We start from the raw sequence: 21,242 nt of genomic DNA on the forward strand, positions 1-21,242 counted from the left end.
ATTTTACAACAATATTACTTTACAACAGTTATTCTCATTTTTATCACAATAGCTTAAAATATGATGTCAATAAAAAATAAAACTATTTATATATTAATTTTTTTTTTAAAAAAGTCACCCTATTCTCTGTTTATCAATTGTCAGTAACTTGTGGGCCTCTTCCTGGGCCGAATCAGATCTGCCTGCTTGAGAATAAGGCCCGCCTGACACGTGCGGCAGACATGAGTTCCGTGCAATAAAGACGCGGTGGCGAGGTTCCCTCCACGTGGTGGGACTTTATTGGTGGTCCCTTGCTCTTTTTTGGGTTTGCGCAGAATTTATACACATTAAATAAATAAAATTCCTCCATAAGTTTATTTTTAGTTCTGCTCCCACAAAGTCCTGAACTGCGATTGGAATTCCATTTTCCCGATTCCAAAATCCCAAAACCCAAATGAAATGGATCCATCGTCGTTAGAGGACAGTATCTCGTGGGATTTTCTCGATTATAGCTTCATCAGCGGCAACCCTTCCCCCGAATTCTGTTTGCCCGATCATAGGTAATCCGATTCCTTTCTCTCCTCACGGCTTTCTTTTCTTTACATTATCCTTGAATTCCATGTCGCATTGCTCGAGTCTATGATAAATAGTGGTTCGGATTCTAGATTTCGATGGCGGAAATTCTTAGATTGTTTCTCTTCAGAATTATTGTTTATTATCATCTATGGTTGCAGTGCTAGCGTGGAAATTGATTTTTCGTCTGGGCGAGAGGGAGATTGCGGCCAAAGAGACTGCTCGCGGAAGAGGTATTATTGAGATGGTTTTATATTTCAGTTCTTGTTTTTGCTGCTTCCGAAAATTAGACTTGTAATCTTACCAGCTCCAGCTTATGTTGTTTGTCTTCCGTTATCATTCATAGGATAAATAGCAAGGCATAATCTTGCAAAATCCAATGTTCTGTTCTATTGTTCCTCTTTCTTTTTCATTCGTAGGATAAATTGCGAGAATAATCCTGTACTAGTTAAACTTTTCTTTTCTGTTGTGTTTTTTTTCCGGTCCCCAAATAATTTTTATTAAAGCTCAGCTGATAAAAATTGGTTATCGCATAGGGTATTTTCATTTATCTTCTTATGAATTTGCTAGAACACAGTGTTTCAGTGCATAGTTGACACTGAAGTCTGAGCTCTAGTTTTGCTACCAGAATTTCAGTTTCCTACCGTGAGTCTGATCACCAAATAACGAGAAGTGGTTTAAAGGGTATAGTTGGAAACTTGGATGATGATAATATCCATGTATCACTTTCATTTATAGCCATCTCTATGTGATGCATAGTATGGGTTTGCACTTTTTTTCATTTCCATATTTGGTAGTGACAACTTGATCTGCTTGTATCATAGTGCTCTTACATCCTCAGATAATTCTTATGCTAATAACTTTCAGGGGGAGAAATGATTCATGCAGCAGGCCTGTCTCTAAAGCTTGCCGTGAGCGATTGCGAAGGGAGAGATTGAATGACAGGCAAGCAACTTACTCCATCAGATTCTATTAATTTTCATGGTTTTTATATGGTGTTGAGTTTAAGCATTCAGTATATCCATTTAGTTTTCCTTTTTATGTTTATCCAAAAAGGAAGTCCATTATTTCTGGCTGTCTTGTGTGAAATTTAATTTAAAATTAATGTACATTTTGCACTAGAATGATTGCTATCAGAATGCCTATTCTTTGTAAAGGGTTTTGAAGTCATGGAATTCTGTGCCATCTAAATTTTATACTCTCTCTCTCTCTCTCTCTCTCTCTCTCTCTTAGGTGATAATGAAAGGCCAGGTCTTGTTTATGACTCATGCAGGTTTCTAGAGTTGAGTTCTGTTTTGGATCCTGGGAGAACTGTCAAAACTGACAAGCATGCCATACTTGATGACGCAATCAGAATTTTGAACCAATTGAGATCTGAATCTCAAGAACTTAAAGAGACAAATGAGAAACTACTGGGAGAAATACAAAGTCTAAAGGTTAGTTGTATATAAATAATTTTGCTGTACTTATAAAAATAAATAATTTTTCTGCATTGTGAAGTTTCTCATTCCTTTTGACTGCTTGTGCTTTGCACATGTTTGTAATAGGAATTCTATTCTATTCCTTTCGGGAGAATTCTTCTGCTTTGATTTCAGTTACTGTGTTGTCCTATATTTTTAATAAATTGTGTTTTTTTAACTTTTCATGTGTGTTTAGTGAGGATATAACTTTGTTCATTGATGTATTTTTGGCTTATCAATTATGTGTATAGAAATTGTTTGTTTTAGTGATTATTGTGTAATGAACTGTTCACTAGCTTTCACGCGTACTTGCATCTGAATGTGCGAAGAAGTCGTCGTTGGCAGATGCTTTACATCAACAAAATGGAATACCCACAAGTGTGTTGCGTGAAAATACTCCTGGCATAGAAGTCGTTGATTTTAGAGGACTTGGAGTTACTTAAAATGGTTGGTATCTCTTTGGAGAACATAAACAGATCTTAAGGGAGAGGTGGAGGTTTAGGAGGAAAAATAAGGACTGAAACGTACTGAGTCCCTGCTTTTGCAATATTTTGAAATTAAATATTTATTCTTTTTTATGTAATAGCTTGATTAATTATTTGAGTTTATTTCTAATTTTTCTGCTGCATGTAGTTGATTAAGGAGGTGAATTCTGTATGAATTTGCAATGCTTGATGGCTCAATACTGGCAACTTTTAAGTTATTTTCCTCTGCAAACAGGCGGAGAAGGATGAACTTCGTGAAGAGAAGCTTGTGCTGAAGGCAGATAAAGAAAGGTTGGAACAGCAATTGAAAGCTATGGCTATTCCCCCTGCTGGGTTTATACCAGGCCATCCAGCTGCATATCATGCTGGGCCAAACAAGATGGCAGTTTTTTCCAGCTATGGGTTTGTTCCAATGTGGCAGTACTTGCCTCCAGCTGCCCGTGATACATCTCATGATCATGAGCTCAGGCCCCCTGCTGCATAGTTTTTTGATATTGGTATCAATTGTATTCTTTTACTATTATTCAAGATTTTGTTACCTGTTAACATGTATATATAGTTGCTGTTTCAGTAGGGCCTATTTCAAAGTTCAACTATTGGGAATTGCATGCAGGATTGGCCAGATGTGTGGTTTGGTGGCCCTTCTTTTTTTTTTTTAATTTTATTTTAGATTTCATCGTTTTAGCTAACCGTCTCTATGATTTGAGTGCAAGTCAAATAATCGTCTTTTTCCCATAAACTTTTCAATGGTATTGGCAAGCTTTCTTTTCTATTTTTTCTTTCTTTTCTTGCCAAAGCCAAATGTGTGAAAGTTTCTTAACTCGCCAAAGAGATGCAAAGTTATTTACTATGAAAATGTAAACCGGAGTGCCAGGCTGAATTACAGTGAGGTTTCAATGGGTGAACTCATGTTTTTGGCTCGGCAACAAATTACTTATCCAGGTGAGGTTAACGTACGGAACCAGAAAAATTCTGACGCAGATATTGCTATACTGTCTGATGGAGAACTTTTCTAGCATTCCATATATTAGCGTCATAAATCCATGAAATCTGGAAAGGTCAAGCGAAAGATTTTCCTTAAATGGTTTGTTTCTTTTGAGAAAAGCTAAACAAATCCTAGAAGGAGAGAATCGAGAGATGGAGGATAATATTGTTAGAATATATGTTTTTAATATTATTTTTGTTTTGAAATTTAAAAATGTTAAATTATTTATTTTATTTTGTATGTAAATTCGGGAAAGTTGTAATGGTTAAATGAAGGAGTTGAGAAATTTTGTAAAAACAAACTAAGCCACAATAAGGGAATGAGCTGCAAATATTGTAATTTTGTTGCAGCATTGGCAAAATGTGTTGTCTGGTGGACTTTATCTTCTAAGTTCAATCATCTGAGTAAACTGATCTATTGATTAAAGCGCAATCAACCATAAGTCTCTCCTAGAAACTTTTGCGCCTGGTATTTTTGCAAGCCTTTCTGCTTTCTTGCCAAAGGTGGAGATTTTGAAAAGACTCTGAATTGTTGAAGACATGCAAGGTTATCTGCTAAGAAGGTATGAACCGTAGTGCCAACAATTCAAAAGACTAAAATGACAGTTGTAGATGAATATATATATATTCTATGATTTATTGGGGGATCTGAGGTGAAGGTTACAAGAAGATATTCAGTTTCATCTCAATCTGATTTGCTTGCTAAATTTGCTGTACAGAATCGCTCTGGCATATAACAGTCCATTAGTTTCTCGTCCTCCCTGTTTTTTCTGAAGCAGAAGTTGATGCAAACTACACTTCGCTACACTGATCAGGGGAACGGTTTAATCTTTAAGGTTCGCACTGTGATCCTTCCTTAAGAGCTGAAGTGATAATCAATTTCTTGTTTTCCTGTTGCTCTTTGGAGTCGCTGTGAACTTGTTGGTCACCATCTTTCCCCCACAGCAACATGTATAGGCCAAGGATGACGATGATTGCCCCTAGTATGCTGAACAATGCACATATGAAGTTTAGAATAAGCAAATTCTTTTTGTTTCTCTCTTCGTAAAAACTGAAAATTGAAGCTATTGTGAAGCATGGCGGTCATATGGATGCATAAACTGTAAGTGCATATAGATAGAAGTAGAACGACGCAGAATTACCTGCCCATGTAAAGTTTTTCTCCGAGGACAAAGTATCCCAGAATCGCTACTAATATAGTTGAAAGGGGATTAAACATGGTCACAAAAACTGGACCTCTTTCTTCCGTGCACCAAAGTTGAATGAAGACGATCAAACCAGAGACCGCTATTGCCTGTAATGTGATCTCCATGATCTAGATTTTATCGAAATTTTATCTGTATTTCTACATTAGGAGACTATTTATACTTACACCATATATGGTGGACCAGAAGTCAATGTTGAATCCTATGGTCCAAGCTGCTGGTTTATGTTCTATGATCACTGTGAATACAGCTGATTGTGCTCCTCCGATAAAGCTCATCCATGCAGTCAGTGACAGTTGGGCCGGATATCTTTTTAATGTAAATGCCTAAGATTTCCAGAGGATTATACACCAACGTTGCATGTCAGTATAGTCATATATCACTTCATTTGAAATTCTATAGAAATATGTGGGAGAACTGAGGTCTTTTGTTACCGAGAGATATCGTTATGTTTGAATGACGTGGGTCTGTTTTTGATCATTTATTCTTACTTTTTTTTTAATGGATGTCTATGAAAATCTTGTCATAGAGTTATTTAGCCAATCTGCAAGAAACTTCTTTCACCATAAATGAGAGTTAATAATAAAAATAATGAGGTACTGTGTCCCCTAATTATTAAGAAAAACTGTCTGCAGGAAACTAGTCTAATAAACTATGGAAAAATATAGTTGCAAGCACAATTGTACACTAATCTATGCACCAATGTGATGTGATTGGTCAAAAAGTAAATTTTATTAAAAACAATGTTAATTTAAATTTTAAGTATGAATAAATCAATATTGGTACACAGATTAGTACACGACTGTACTTGTATATAGCAAAACTCATAACCTATAGTTCTGAGATAGGAATAAAGACCTGCATAATGTACCATATGGACCATGTTATGCAGCTTGCGACTGTTAGAAGAGAACCCTTTAACCAGTTCTCGTGGGTTGCAGCATTCCCTTGAATACGAATTAAAGGCTGCCATAGATTTCTCATTAGAGACCCTTTGTACAGTGTCATGGTCATTGCACCGGCCAGGGAGATCAAGGTACCAAGAACCTTTGCCATCCCTCGAGGATGTCGAATATCAAGAACCTCTAACCTACATCCAAATACAATCAAATATAAAATGATGGAAATAATGATAACATCTGTTAAATAGAATAGCGGAATTTTTTCGGTCAAGAACCATTTCAACCTGAGTACAACGGCTATTACAAAAGTCAGGGAAGCTATGGTGTTGACCATTGATGCAACGAAGGTTGGGGAGGTGTATCTTAAGCTTGCAAAATACATGTTCAGAGTCAAACCAACCCTGCAATGATTGAAAGACGTTTAATTAGCCGATTATTACTAGTTCATCATGTAACTAGGAAGCAAACTTGTTATTCGTCCTTACCCAAGGAGAGAAAGGACAAAGATTTCGAGCATAAGAGCTACTGTCAGCTTCGGCCTTACTTTTCTGCAGGAGAGGGCTAAAGATCAATAGCTACAAACATGATATATTCGAAACATTGAGAGGCTTGTGTTATTATCATTTGTTTTTTGTTTTTTGTTTTAGGCCTCTTATTCATAACTTATAAAGCTATTTTACGGGAAAAAAAAAAATCTATTCATCATCTATTTTCTTATCATCCCATGATGTGGCATCAGATGATTAGTTCACAAATAAAATATAATAAAGAGTCTCAAATCATCAAGCTATCAATTGCATTTCTACACAGACATTCTGTATCTGTTATTTTAACCATATAATATGTATATTAATATATATACCTCTCAAGAAAATAGGCAAAAGGTAACATCACTACACCAGCAACAATGTGTCTGTAAGTAATATAGACATGAGGATTCATTCCATGATTGAAGGAAGCGTCTGTAATAAAATACAGAAAGGTATATCCAATCTGAGCCAGAACCATGAGGAGTTGCGGCTTGAACTTCCTGTAAATGCTCTGGAGGAAAGAGCCATTCGTTAGTGCCATAAGCTCTTGTAATAGCTCTTGTTCTTCTTTGATTTTTCACAAGCTGAAGGAGCACACAAAGGCACAAGTAAATATAGAAGAAGATGAAAGAATTGGACTAATTGATTCTCTATGCATGTTGTTAGTATCGTGTTCTCTTACAAATTCAGTATGATACGCTGAAAATTCCCAGACTTAAAAGCTTGAGCTTTGACACGGTGGACAGGATAGCATATTCTCATGCCTGCTTTGCTAACATGGACTCCTAAACAGTAAACCCAATGTTCTAAGAGCTTGATTGGACCACGGCATGAGTAACCTGACTGAAAGCTCTAGATTTTGCCAAAATGACGTCAGATTCTTGGGACAATGTGGAACTAAAACTTCTCTTATTGGCAAAGCAGTACAAGTGCTTCTTGACTTGGCATGCATCAACTCAGTACATGATCCTGAAAGGACTGGCTCTATATAACGTTCTTATTGGTAAAGCAGTACAAGTGCTTCTTGACTTGGCATGCATCAACTCAGTACATGATCCTGAAACAACTGACTCTATATAACGTTCTCTCACCCGGCTACCCTGGCCAATATGAAATCTTAATTTATTGATTAATTATATTTTATGAATTTCTTTTTTCTTTTTACTTTCCCAAAATCTTTCACGATATATAATTCTTCTCAAATTCTTTCCATGCTGGATCAAAATATTATTAAAGAATAAATCTCACATTATCTGTAAATAAGATTTTGTGCATCTTTATAAGTAATAAACAATCACCTCTTGTTGAACTGATTTTATGAGAGAGTTAATTCCATAAATTTCTTCATAATATCATAGCCTACTACACGATGAATGGGAGCTCACGCTATTCTCTCTGTTTTTTTTTTTTTTAATGAAAGGGTGGAGGGACCCTCCGGGTTATATTCAAAACCTCACGTGTGGCGGAGGAAAACTATAGATACAAAAACTCCCTATATAACAAAAAACCAAATACAAAATATCAGTTTAACCATTTGGTATATATGGCAGTCCAACTTTATCTGTCTTCAGTAGGCCACGAAACTTCCAAGGTAAGTTAGAAAAGAATTCCAAGTAGTTAGTGCATGCTTCCGAATCCATTCTAGCTAAGAGATCTACTGGAGCATTTGCTTCCCGATAAACATGAGTGACATTTACATTCATATTTCTCATCATAACTGCCAGTTCTACCCAAAAGTCTTCCACATACCATAAACCACAAAGTGATGTTTTCAATCATTTTATCGCAGTACTATAATCCAGTTCTATATCTAACTGAACAATACCCATACTTTTAGCCAATTTTACTCCATGATAGACCTCCATGAATTCCGCAAAGGAAACTGTTCCTTAATCCGGAGAAACCGAAAAAGCTCTAACCAAGTTACTTGAGGAATTTCGGATTACTCCTCCACCTCCAGCTTGCCTCGGATTGCCTCGGCTACTTCCATCAGTATTGAGTTTGTATCTTCCCTGGTATGGTTGAAACCATTTGACTACCTGTGGTGTTTTCTTTATAACCATTTTTGGAGGAACATTCAGCTCTTTTAATATCACCTCATCTCTTATTCTCAATTTTTTTCCAGCCTTTAATTTCTCACCTATTCTGGTTATCCAAAAGTAAATACTTCTCCAAACCTGTTCCACGGACTCGCCGCTGCCTTCCATACGGGCTTTGCATCTTCTCAGCCATAATCTCCAAGTAATAATAGAATGGATGATTCCAATAAGATTGCCCATAGTAGAAGATTTAGTAGCAGTATTGAACCAGCTACCAAGTATTTCCTTCCAAGACCGACCCTCCCTCACATTCATTCCCACCTGTAAAGCACTTTTTCTCTAAATACATTTAGCAAACTCACCCTCAGCCAGCACATGGTTTAGATCTTCATAAGCTCCATGGTTACAATAATTGCACTTTGACACAATAGGGATGCCAATTCTTCTCAGTCGGTCATCTACACGCAGAGCCCCATGGAGCCCCTTCCACATAGTAGTAGCCATGAATTTAGGAAGAGAAGGATGTCAAACCCAGCCAGCCCAAACATCAGTTGGCATTTTGATTCGAACACAATCCCATGCGCTTTTTGTGGAGAATACCCCATCAGGAGATGGGGTCCATACCAGCACATCCGCTCCATTTTTCCTCTTGCCCAAAACCTTTAGGATTTGCTCCACACGGTTAGGACCAACCAACTGATTTATGAGCTCACAATTCCAGCCATCCTCGAGTGCATTATTTGATTTTTAGGGATAGATTTGCAACACTACTAAAGTCATTGCAAAGTGGACCATCCTCCAACCATGTATCACACCAGAAGGATAAATTGCCATCCTTGACTCGCCATCTTGCAAAATGTAGTACTTCAGGAATGCATCGTATAATCATCCGCCAAAAACCCGTACCTACTGAGGGATTAAGTAAAGAGATATGAGAGTTTTTAACATACTTAGATTTGAAAAACCGAGTCCATAGATTATCTTTGGTTAGTAGCTTCCAAGCAAACTTCATATGTAGGAATTTTTTTTATATCTTCTAGATTTCTCAAACCAATACCCCCTTCTTTTTCTGGATGGCACATCCCCTCCCATGCTCTCCAATGCTTTTTCAGCTTCCCCTCATGGAGTCCCCAAAAGAAATTACTGCAATACCGATTGAAGGTTCTTATAATTGACTTTGGAACTTGCAGAATAGATAAGAGGTAGATAGGCATTCTCAAGGAGATGTTTAAGGAGGAGAATCCATGCCTCACTTGACAATAGTTTAGCTTGCCATCCTCCTATTCTATCTCTAATCTTCCCTAAAAAATCATCAAAGTGGTTACCCTTTAGCCTTCCAGAGACAATGGGGGCACCCAAGTATTTAAACGACAAAGAGCATTCAGAAAAACAAGTCAATCGAAGCAACATTTGACGCTAGCATGAGAGATATGTTAGAGAAAATAATCAATGATTTTTCCTTACTCACCTTTTGGCCCGACCATTTTTCATACAACTCTAAAGACTCCGAGATGTTTTTTAATGAAGATTTATTTCCATTAGCAAAGATGACTATATCATTTGCATATAACAGATGGGAAATAAGAGGGGCGTCTCTGTGATGATGATAAGGTCTTATCGAAACTTGCTGGAATTTTCCTTTCAACAATTTAGATAAAATGTCTTCCACCACTATGAAAAGGTATGGGGAGATAGGATTGCCTTGTCGAAGCCCTTGTTCACCTTTGAAAAAAACCCTTGGAAATCCCATTCATGGTCATCGAAAACCAAGGAGAAGACACATAGCTTTTGATCAGCTCACAAAACTCCATAGAAAATCCAAAGGCACATAACACATGAATCAGAAATCTCCACTCAATGCAATCGTAGGCCTTAGCCATGTCGATTTTAATGAGAACATTACCACCTCAAGCTAGCCTATGAAGGTCGTGTGTCATTTCCTGCGTCAGGCTTATATTATCAAAAATGCTTCTTCTAGGGATAAACACGCCTTGTTTCGGAGAAATAAACCGAGAGAGTAGCAGCGAGATACGTGCCACTAGAATCTTAGTACAAATCTTGTAAAAAACTGAGCACAAACTAATAAGGCAGAACTTTTCAAAACTCTTCGGGTTAGCGATCTTCGGAATAAGTACAAGAGATGTAGTTGAAAAAAATCTGGGTAAAGGATTACCTTGGAAGAAATCATGCACCGCCTCCACCACCTCCACAGATATAAGCTCCCAACAGAATTTATAAAACTGGATCCGAAACCATTTGGCTCCAGACTACTATCCGATGGAATAGAGAACACTGCATCTTTCACCTCTAGGATCGAAGGAAGCTCCATAATCTTCTTATTATCCCACTCGGTAATCATTGGTTCAACCAAGTTTGATAAATTTGAAAGATTGCAAATATAATTAGAGCCCAAGAACTCCTTAAAATACTTCATTGCCCCCTCATGAACTTCCTTCAGATTTTTTAGCCAGCGCCCATCACTCAGCCTCATCTCCCTTACAACCTTAAAATTTTTTGAATTCAGAGCACGGAAGAAAGAGACATTAGCCTCACCTGATTTTAGCCAACTTTGCTTCGCTTTTTGAGAAAGATGAGTCTCCTCTCTTTGTACCCATGTATCCAATTCCAGTTTAGTAACCATCAATTCCTAATCAACCTCCTCATTAAACCCTTCTTGCAAGCTTTCTTCTAGAGCCTCAACCCGATCCTCCAGGACCTTTATGTTCTCTGTAATTAGACCGAAAACACTTTTATTCCAAGCTTTTAATGCACATTTTAGAGTTTTCAATTTTTGAGCAAGCCGAGTCATTCCTACTCCACCACACTCCATAGCCCAAGAACGGATAACGCAATCCCGAAAATCTGCATGAGTCTCCCACATCTTCTGATATTTGAAGTTGGAAAAACCATATTTAGAGTTATCATTTTCCAACCATGCAATCATGGGAGAGTGATCGGATGATAATCTAGGAAGGTATTTCATAGAGGCAACCGAAAACCTTAACAGCAAGGGGGTGTTTATCAAAACTCTGTCCAATCTCGCCCAACTTCTTGATAGACCATATTGTCCATTACACCATGACAGAGTATTTCTAGCATGGTTCATTTCCACTAAACCAAAGTCCTCTATGAAGGAATTAAAATCAGCCATTTCCCCTGCATGTCGAGGTCGACCTCCTTTACACTCCTCATCCTTTCGAATAATATTAAAATCTCCCACAACCATCCAAGGATCTATCCCTGGATTTATACTGCGAAGATTGTCCCACAAGATTCTTCTCTATGAATATTGATATTTCGCATAAATAAAAGACATTATGCAGTAGTCATTGGTTTCCTTTGCTCTAATTGTCAATGATTGGGAGCGTGTCTTCAATACATTAACTTTTACACCTTCAGCCCAAAAAATCCAGATCTTTCCACCATTTGCTTCATTCGACAAACTACCCATCATTTTCATTTTCATTTGTAAACGGCACATATGACTATCATTAAGAAATGGTTCAGCTACCACAACAATTTGTGGTTTATACATCCACACTAATTTTCCAAACCTTTTCCTGGAGGTACCAAGACCCCTAATATTCCAGTAGAAAATAGGTTTAATCATAAGTTCAATTTTGAGAGCTTGCTTTTAGCCCTTTTGGAGCTCCTTAATTTAACACCCTCATCACATTCTTGTTGATACTCACCTTTTTCCATGTCCGATAATGACTCTGGCACCTTTTGTAAATGAGCCACCTCAGTATCCATTTCACCATCTAAAAAACCAATTTGTTCACTAGCCTTCTCCTCATTTAACTTCTCTTCCTTAGAGTAGTTTCCAACATGTATCACCTCCAATTGATCAGGAGCATCTTCCTGCAAAGGCGTTTCGACAACCCTCTTAGGACTTGTCCTTACTGCAATTATATTTTCCTCTTGTACCCGGCCTTCAAAAAACAGAGGTCCACTTGATACTTTCTCCTAAGACTTCTCTCCAGGCTCCTCAACAATTACTAGTATCGGCTCTTGGTTTCCCATCGAAGGGGCTTCATGTTGTGTTTGGTTCTCATTCCTGACATCATTTCCGTCTCTTCAGCCCCCCTCCTTTTCCTTTGTTTCATTAGAAATTCCTTCCAAACTTAATATTGCTCGTGTTTCTTTTACTCCACCCTCTTTTATAGATTTGTTTTAAGCCCATTTCTTCTTTCTTTGATCATCTTTCAACTTCTTACTTTCAGCCTTTTTACATTTTTTAGAGTTATGCTCCTGCAAATGACAATTTTTACAAAATGCTGGCAAGTTCTCATAATGTACCTCCTAATACTGACTAGAAGGCAACCGGTGATCACCGATCCAGAAGCCTGGAATAGGAATTTGAGCAGCATCCATCTCCACACATACCCTGGCACCATTTGTGCGTGTGGCACATCTCGTGCTGTTATCCCTTCTAAGGTATCAACCAATCGGCATCAGAAAGTTACAAAGGAAGCATTCATGATTCAAGTTTGGAGACAGACCTGGAAGAAACACCCAAACAGGGACCATGGAAGGTTCTTGCTCCTCTGAGAAATCAATACTCCAGTTGAAAGTTCGATAAGGAGACCCCTCAACATTGCAGACCTCACGGGAAAAAGCTTTAAGATAATCGGGTTCATTGGAGAACCTCACAAAAACGTTTTGTGGTCTTCTCATGCTAGATACAACAGGATGCTTATCCAGACCCCAACGAATTTTCATGAAAGAGTGAATCAAGTCTAGCGATGGTCTCTGGCGCAGAAATTTCATCACTAGAGAGAAACGAAAAAGCTGAGCTAATTTTTCAATTTCCTCTTGTTGAACCCAAGGTTTCAAGTTTTGTGTAATTATATATATACACATGAATTTTGATGATAACAAATTAATTCAAAGAATAAAGAAGTTTCAATCTCAAGTTGTCTACACAATGGATTCAAGTACATTAAGGAAACAAGCATGAGCAAGAAGAGAACAAATTCACATTAAAGTCATAGAGTAATATTGTAAATCTCTTAAAAATTCGAAATTAGGATTAAGGCTCAAAATTAATATTTTATCATAAAGCATTAAAAAACATTTTCCACATGTGCATGAATATTTTGAAAATTAAATTTGAAAATTTTGAAAAATGATTGATTGTCATCTTTTACATGTTCATGCCTTGATTAAAGGGTTGAACTTTGAAAATATTAAAGATGATTGATTGTCATTTTTCACATGTGCATGTTTTATTTGAATATTTTCAAAAGTGATTGATACTTTTTTTGACTTATGCAAAAAGTAGGTGATTTTATTTGAAATATTTGAAAAGTAAAGTGTGCTCCTTTTGTCATATGCCAAAAGTAAAAGATTAGGTTTGAAATTTTTGAAAAATGAATGATGTTGTATTTGACAATTGAAAAAGAAGAACCTTTTATTTGAATTTTTTGAAAAAGTGAATGATGTTGTCTTTGACATGTGAATCTTTTTTAATTTGAATATGAAGTCTTATATGCTTATAAATAGATCATTTGAGAGTTTCACATTTACAACACCAAGAGCATACAACATTCATTCAAAACTTTCATTCTCTCTTCTCTAAGCATTAAGCCTTAATCCTTGTTCATTTTGAGAGATATAGTTTGCGCTGTATTGTTCTTATTTTACTCATTGAGGAGTGTTTTCTGATAACCTACACACTATCAGCTCTTATATCAGAAAAAAGGTGTGTATAACCCTTGTGCGTGTAGAAAGTATTCTACATGGGGAATAGTTGAATCACCACGTGTAAGGTGATTGCAAGTGTAGAGGGTTTTCTACATGGATCCTTCGTAGCAGTGTTGTTCAAAAGTGTAATAAGTTTTTATCTCCACCTGAAGGAGGTTGAATAGTGAATTTGGGAATTCTCAAGGGGTAGCTTGAGGCGAGGACGTAGGCAGTGGGACCGAACCTCGTTAACATACTGAGTTTGCTTCTCTCTTACCCTTACTCTTTATATTTATTGCTATTTCATATTTTGTTTATATTTTATATTATATATTTGATTTATAATTGTTATTTTTTTAATACAACTCAATTCACCCCCCTCTTATGTTAGTCATCTGGGCAACAATTGGTATCAGGGCTAGTTGACATGTACTGTTCATACAGGCAGATCACTCATGAGAAATCTCACTTGTGACTGTGTCACCGAAACAAGACTCTCCGACCATGGGTGACGGTGCACCAGTAGAGACGGTGGCCGGCTAGTCTGGTAGGTACAATTGTTAGATGACATAGGTGCTGCCTATGATCAGTAACAATTGGTATCAGAGCTAAGAGCTCTATTATAAGATTAACTATCTTTTGAGTTAAGATCTTATGGCTAACATTTCAGCTTCATTTGGTGAAAGTCAATCTAGCAGTCGGCCTCCACTCTTTTGTGGAGATAATTACTCATTCTGAAAAGTTAGAATGAGAATATTCCTTCAGGCTCAAGGTCGAGAAATCTGGAAATGTATTGTAAATGGACCTTATATTCCAACAAAAGTGGTTGATGGAGTAAAAGTCAAAAAAGAAGAAGAAGAGTTTGATCGTGAAGACGATAGACTTTATACTTTCAATTTAACTGCTATGAATTTATTATTTAATGCTCTCAATGGAAATGAGTTTAATAGAATAATGACTTATGCTACGGAAAAAGAAATTTGGGATAACTTGGAAGTTACTTATGAAGGAACTTCGCAAGTCAAGGAATCAAAAATTTATATTCTTACTCATGAATATGAAATGTTTAAGATGAATGATGATGAATCTATTCCTAGTATGCACACTCGTTTTACTAACATCATAAACAGCTTGACAGCTCTTGGCAAAATTTATTCAAAGGTGGAGATAGTAAGAAAAATTCTCAACTCTCTACCAAAACGCTGGGAATCAAAAGTGACAGTGATTTTTGAAACTAGAGACCTCAAGAAGTTCAAAATGAATGAACTCATCGGGTCACTTATCACCCATGAGTACACATTGAAAAGAAGAGAAGAAGAAGGAAAGTCAAAGAAGAGTTTGGCACTTAAAGTTGTTCCTCATGAAAGTGAAAGTGATGAAAATGAGGAAAATGAAGATAAAGATAAAGAAGTTGCGATGATAACAAGAAGAATTCAAAGGTTTTTAAAGAAAAATAAAACTCCTCTGAAGAAATCCTTCAAAAAGTTTTCCAAGAAAGATTCAGGTAAAAATGACACTTTAATTTGTTATAAATGCAATAAGTCTGGTCATATCAAGCCAGATTGTTCTCTATTAAAGAAAGATCGAAATAAGAGTAAGAAAGCAATGAAAGCTACATGGGATGATGATTCAAGTAACTTATATAGTGAAGCAAGTAATGGAGAATCAGCAAATCTTTATCTTATGGCTAAAGATGACATTGAGGTAACAAATTTTGATAATATTGAAGATCCTTCATATGAAGAATTGCAAAATGTTTTAGAAGAGGTTTATGAGGAATTTGAAAAATTGGGTATCAAATATACTGCTTTGAGAAAGAAAAATTCTTCTTTAACAAATGAAATTGATATTTTAAGAAAAGAAAGTATCATTTTAAAAGATGAAAATTTTGAATTGAATAAGAAGAAACCCGATTTAGAAAATATTGTTGAAAACTTTACGAATGGAAAAAGAAATTTTAAAAAACTTCTTGGTAGTCAAAGATGTGTTTTTGACAATGCAAGTTTGGGATATATGCCAAAACAAAAATACAAACCTTATAAAAATTTCTTTGATAATCTTTCTACATCAAAAACCAATAATCAAAATTCTTTTTATAAAAATAATTTTGTCAAAAAAAGATATTATTATAATCATTCAAATTCTTCATATATGTCACATGCTATTTGCAATTTCTGTAATAGAAATTGTTATAATTATCATACTTGTCCTATTAGAAGAAATCATACAATGATTATTAGGGTCATATAGGTACTTAAAAATTTTGTTTCTTCTAATACTAATAAATAAAGGACCCAAAGAACTTGGGTACCAAGAAAAATTATTTTAATTTTTTTTATAGGTATGCATAAAGTCATCCACAAGCAAAAACAAATGGTTTTTAGATAGTGGATGTTCAAGACACATGACGGGAGACAAGACTAAGTTCTTTTATCTTAGATCTAAAGAAGAAGGATACGTGACATTTGGAGACAACTTGAAAGGGAAGATCGTGGGAATAGGTAAAATTGGTAATGAATTTTCTCTCATAATTGAAGATGTTCTACTTGTTGAAGGTATAAAACATAATCTTTTGAGCATAAGTTAATTATGTGATAAAAGATTTACAGTTACTTTCAAAATGGATAAGTGTATTATTTTGAATGATCATGATTGTAATATTTGTTTTATTGCTTTTAGAAATAACAATGTTTATACAATCGATTTTGAAGAAATTAGCTCACAAGATGCTATTTCCTTTTCAGCTCAAAATGAAACTAGTTGGCTATGGCATAGAAGATTAGGTCATGCCAACATAGAATTTATTTCTAAACTTTCAAAAAATGATCTTGTGAGAGGTTTACCAAAAACAAATTTTCTTAAAGACAAAATTTGTGATGCATGCCAATTTGGTAAACAAACAAAAACTTCTTTTAAAATCAAGAAACATATTTCCACTACTAGACCATTGCAACTGATACACATGGATCTTTTTGGATCAAATAGAGTTGCAAGTCTAGGAAGAAAATATTATGCATTTGTTATTGTTGATGATTTCTCTATATATACTTGGGTCATCTATCTTACTCATAAAGATGAGGCACATAATACTTTTACCAAATTATGCAAGAGAATTCAAAATGAAAAGGGCTATACTATTTCAAGTATCCGAAGTGATAGGGGAAAAGAGTTTGTTAATAAAAATATTGAAACATTTTGTGATGAAAATGGTTTTGTGCATAATTTTTCTACTCTTCGAACTCCTCAACAAAATTGGGTAGTAGAGAGGAAAAATAGATCTCTTCAAGAGATGGCAAGAACAATGCTCAATGAGAATAACTTGCTTAGTTATTTTTGGGCCAAAGCGATAAGTACTGCATGTTATGTTATAAATAGAGTTATGCTAAGGTCTAAGTTAGATAAAACCCCCTATGAGCTTTGGAATAAGAAAAAGCCCAACATTGGTTACTTTCATGTATTTGGATGCAAATGTTTTATTTTGAATGATAGGGATAATTTAGGCAAATTTGATGTAAAATCTGATGAATGTATTTTTCTCAGGTATTCTACTAATAGTAAACCTTATAGAGTATTCAATAAAAAGATTTTGACTGTACAAGAATCTATGCATATAGTATTTGATGAATCTAATTATCTACTCTCCAAGAAATCTATTGATGAAGAAATAGGAGGTATAAATACACGGAAAGTCTCAATCTCAACAAAGAGAACACAATAGAAGAAGTTCAGCATGGAACTATCAGGAAAGATCATCAAAATTTAATACAAGATGCAACTAAACAGTGGAAATTTGTAAAAGATTATCCAGTGGAACAAATTTTGGGAGAACCTTCACGAGGTATAAGTACTCGATCATCTCTTAGAAATATTTGCAATCATACTGCTTTTCCATCTCAGATTGAACCCAAAAATATTGATGACACATTTATTGATGAATCTTGGATTCTAACTATGCAAGAAGAGTTGAATCAATTTGAAAGAAATGATGTTTGGACACTTGTTCCTAGACTCAAAAATCATACTATTATTGAAACAAAATGGGATTTTAGAAACAAGAAAGATGAGTCCGGAGTCATTACTAGAAATAAGACTCGACTTGTAGCCCAAGGTTTTAATCAAGAAGAAGGAATCAGTTATGATGAGACATATGCATCAGTTGCAAGATTAGAAGTTATTCGAATGCTACTTGCATATGTTTGTTATAAAGATTTCAAACTTTTTTAAATAGATGTTAAGTGCTTTCTTAAATGGTTTTATAAATGAAGAGGTATATGTTGAGCAACCTCCAGGTTTTGAAAATCATATTTCCCCAAATCATGTTTTCAAACTCACAATAGCACTATATAGACTTAGACAAGTTCCTAAAGGTTGGTACGAGAGATTCAGTGGTTTCTTGATTGAAAAAGGTTTTTCAAGAGAAAAAATCGATACAACTCTTTTCATTAAATATGAAAATAATGATATTCTTTTGATTCAGATTTATGTTGATGATATAATATTCGGTGCTACTAATGAAAATATGTGTCAAGTCTTTGCTAAGACTATGCAGGAAGAATTTGAGATGAGCATGATGGGAGAACTTACATTCTTTCTCGGACTACAAATTAAGTAAGTAAAAAGTGGGACATTCATCAATCAATCAAAATATATTAAGGAATTACTGAAGAAGTTTGGGATGGAAAATGTTAAGGAAATTGGAACACCAATGAGCCCATCAACTAAACTTGATAAAGATGAATCCAGTAAACTAGTTGACTTGAAGATATATCGAGGTATGATTGATAGCTTATTATATTTAACAGCCAGTAGACCAGATATTATGTTTAGTGTGTGCTTATGTGCACGCTTTCAATCATCTCCAAAAGAATCACATTTAATTGCAGTTAAGCGCATTCTTAGATATCTTAGTGGTACAATTAACTTAGGGTTATGGTACCCTAAGCACACATCTTTCGATCTAATCAGCTACACAGATGCAGATTATGCTGGCTGTAAAATAGATCGAAAAAGCACTAGTGGAGCATGTCATTTCTTAAGTCATGCACTAGTTTCCTGGTTTAGTAAAAAACAAAAGTCTGTTGCACTATCTACTGCTGAGGCAGAATATGTTGCTGCGGGTAGTTGTTGTGCTCAAGTTCTCTGCATGAAGTAACAACTTGAAGATTTTAAACTCATATATAATCACATTCCAATCAAATGTGATAATACAAGTGCTATAAATCTTTCAAAGAACTCAATACAACATTCTAGAACTAAGCATATTGAAATATGATATCATTTTCTTCGAGATCATGTGCAGAAAGGCGATATAGTACTAGAGTTCACAAACACACACGATCAGTTAGCAGATATTTTCACAAAACCTTTACCAGAAGATAGATTATGTATGATCAGAAGAGAAATAGGCATAATGCATGCTATGAATATCTCTTAAAAGATAGACCAGAGTCAATAAAAATAGAGATAAATTTTTTAAATATTTTTACATAAGCTTGAGATTCTTAGCCTCATGTTTGAGACGCTCATTCTCTTCATACAATATCATGTCATTCTTATCCATGGGAACCGACAAGCGGAATGAAGAATCTAATAAAGATTTCAACTGCTTATTCTTCTGCCGAATAATTCATTCCCTTGTGTGAGACTCTTGAACAATTCGTTGAAATACAACAATTTGTTCTTTGAGCTTTTCAACTTCATGATTTTTGGCTTGTAGCCGCTGGAAAAAAACAACAATAGAGGAAGAGTAGCGAGTCCTAAGACTCATCAAGTTATAGATAGCATCAGAATCTGATTTATTAGTCAGATTATTATTTTCTTGCTGCAACATGGCACCAATGGCAGCTGCAGAAAGGAGAGGAGGTTGAGGTGCAGAATGCCTCATGGATGGATCTAGAAAAATGTTAGATGAATAAGTCATTGAGAAAAGAATAGAAGGCTTAAAACGAGAATATTGAAGGAATGCAGATGAGTTATAGAGATAAGAAGAAAACTTGATACGGATTGAATGAACTTTAAGACTGATTTTATAGAGATAGCATAAAGAACCAGACGAGCTATCATCCAAGTCAATGTATTTTTTCCCGATCGGTGAAAATGACATTTTTTTAGAAAATCGGAGCCTTCAATCTCGTTTGTCAACAACATCAGGCGATTTTTTTTCAAATCTCCAGCCACACTTGTCGGGTCATAGACGGATCAAATTTATTTATTTTTTTCAACTATCTATAGTGTCTACTAATGCACCGTTTTCTTCAGGTCCATTTACTTGTTGCGAATCCTTTTTAATGATGCCAAAAGGAGGAGAAGTGTTAGACTAGAACATTAACATTGTTTGAATTGCTAAACTTGTTATATATGCTTGGAATTATATTTATACTTTTGCTTGAAAAACTAACGCACATTCTCAGGAGGAGTTTAAGTATTAATACAAGTTTCAGGTTCTACCAAATATTTGTCATCATCAAAAAGTGGGAGATTGTTGAACCCAATGTTTCAAGTTTTGTGTAATTATATATATACACATAGATTTTAATGATAACAAATAAATTCAAAGAATAAAGAAGTGTCAAGCTCAAGTTGTCTACACAATGGAGTCAAGCACATCAAGGAAACAAGCATGAGCAAGAAGGGAACAAATTCACATTAAAGTCATAGAGTAATATTGTAAATCTCTTAAAAATTTGAAATTAGGATTAAGGCTCAAAATTAATATTTTATCATAAAGCATTAAAATACATTTTCCACATGTGGATGAATATTTTGAAAATTAAATTTGAAAATTTTGAAAGATGATTGATTGTCATCTTTTACATGTGCATGCCTTGATTAAAGGGTTGAACTTTGAAAATATTAAAGATGATTGATTGTCATCTTTCACATGTACATGTTTTATTTGAATATTTTCAAAAGTGATTGATACTTTTTTTGACTTATGCAAAAGGTACGTGATTTTATTTGAAATATTTGAAAAGTAAAGTGTGCTCCTTTTGTCATATGCAAAAAATAAAAAATTAGGTTTGATTTTTTTGAAAAATAAAGTGTGCTCCTTTTGTCATATGCCAAAAGTAAAAGATTAGTTTTGAAGCTTTTGAAAAATGAATGATGTTGTCTTTGACAATTGAAAAAGAAGAACCTTTTATTTGAATTTTTTGAAAAAGTGAATGATGTTGTCTTTGACATGTGAATCTTTTTTAATTTAAATATGAAGTCTTATATGCCTATAAATAGATCATTTGAGAGCCTCACATTTACAACACCAAGAGCATACAACATTCATTCAAAACTTTCATTCTCTCTTCTCTAAGCATTAAGCCTTAATTCTTGTTCATTTTGAGAGATATAGTTTGGGCTGTATTGTTCTTATTTCACTCATTGAGGAGTGTTTTCTGATAACCTAC

General features: G+C 35.1%; 2 protein-coding genes across 2 annotated transcripts; one reads left to right on the plus strand and one right to left on the minus strand.

Annotated features, from left to right (window-relative positions):
• Positions 1-342: 342 nt before the first annotated feature.
• On the plus strand, positions 343-3,109 carry LOC122277137 (transcription factor bHLH104-like). Its single transcript, XM_043087015.1, has 5 exons — positions 343-539; positions 714-785; positions 1,420-1,497; positions 1,826-1,988; positions 2,733-3,109. Exons 1-5 carry the CDS (start codon positions 439-441, stop codon positions 2,979-2,981), a joined length of 663 nt encoding a protein of 220 aa, XP_042942949.1. The 5' UTR covers positions 343-438; the 3' UTR covers positions 2,982-3,109.
• A 981-nt stretch (positions 3,110-4,090) lies between these two features.
• LOC122277132 (WAT1-related protein At5g07050-like) lies at positions 4,091-6,936 on the minus strand. Its single transcript, XM_043087011.1, has 8 exons — positions 6,801-6,936; positions 6,451-6,702; positions 6,074-6,136; positions 5,873-5,989; positions 5,545-5,776; positions 4,854-5,012; positions 4,624-4,775; positions 4,091-4,469 (listed from the first exon to the last, which is right to left on the minus strand). The coding sequence occupies exons 2-8, from the start codon at positions 6,657-6,659 to the stop codon at positions 4,313-4,315; spliced, it is 1,089 nt and encodes a 362-aa protein (XP_042942945.1). The 5' UTR covers positions 6,660-6,702; positions 6,801-6,936; the 3' UTR covers positions 4,091-4,312.
• Positions 6,937-21,242: the final 14,306 nt, after the last annotated feature.

This window comes from Carya illinoinensis, chromosome 1 (genome assembly GCF_018687715.1).
Source record: "Carya illinoinensis cultivar Pawnee chromosome 1, C.illinoinensisPawnee_v1, whole genome shotgun sequence".
Lineage (NCBI taxonomy): Eukaryota > Viridiplantae > Streptophyta > Magnoliopsida > Fagales > Juglandaceae > Carya > Carya illinoinensis.

Excerpts from the sequence above, each read along its gene's own strand:
- LOC122277132 (XM_043087011.1), bottom strand. The coding sequence starts at position 6,659 with ATGGCACTAACGAATGGCTCTTTCCTCCAGAGCATTTACAGGAAGTTC. Across the intron at positions 5,013-5,544 it reads CCATATGGTACATTATGCAG|GCATTTACATTAAAAAGATA; the intron begins GTCTTTATTCCT and ends TGGAAATCTTAG. Across the intron at positions 4,470-4,623 it reads GAAAAACTTTACATGGGCAG|CATACTAGGGGCAATCATCG; the intron begins GTAATTCTGCGT and ends TGCATTGTTCAG.
- LOC122277137 (XM_043087015.1), top strand. The coding sequence starts at position 439 with ATGGATCCATCGTCGTTAGAGGACAGTATCTCGTGGGATTTTCTCGAT. Across the intron at positions 540-713 it reads TTCTGTTTGCCCGATCATAG|TGCTAGCGTGGAAATTGATT; the intron begins GTAATCCGATTC and ends CTATGGTTGCAG. Across the intron at positions 786-1,419 it reads AGAGACTGCTCGCGGAAGAG|GGGGAGAAATGATTCATGCA; the intron begins GTATTATTGAGA and ends AATAACTTTCAG.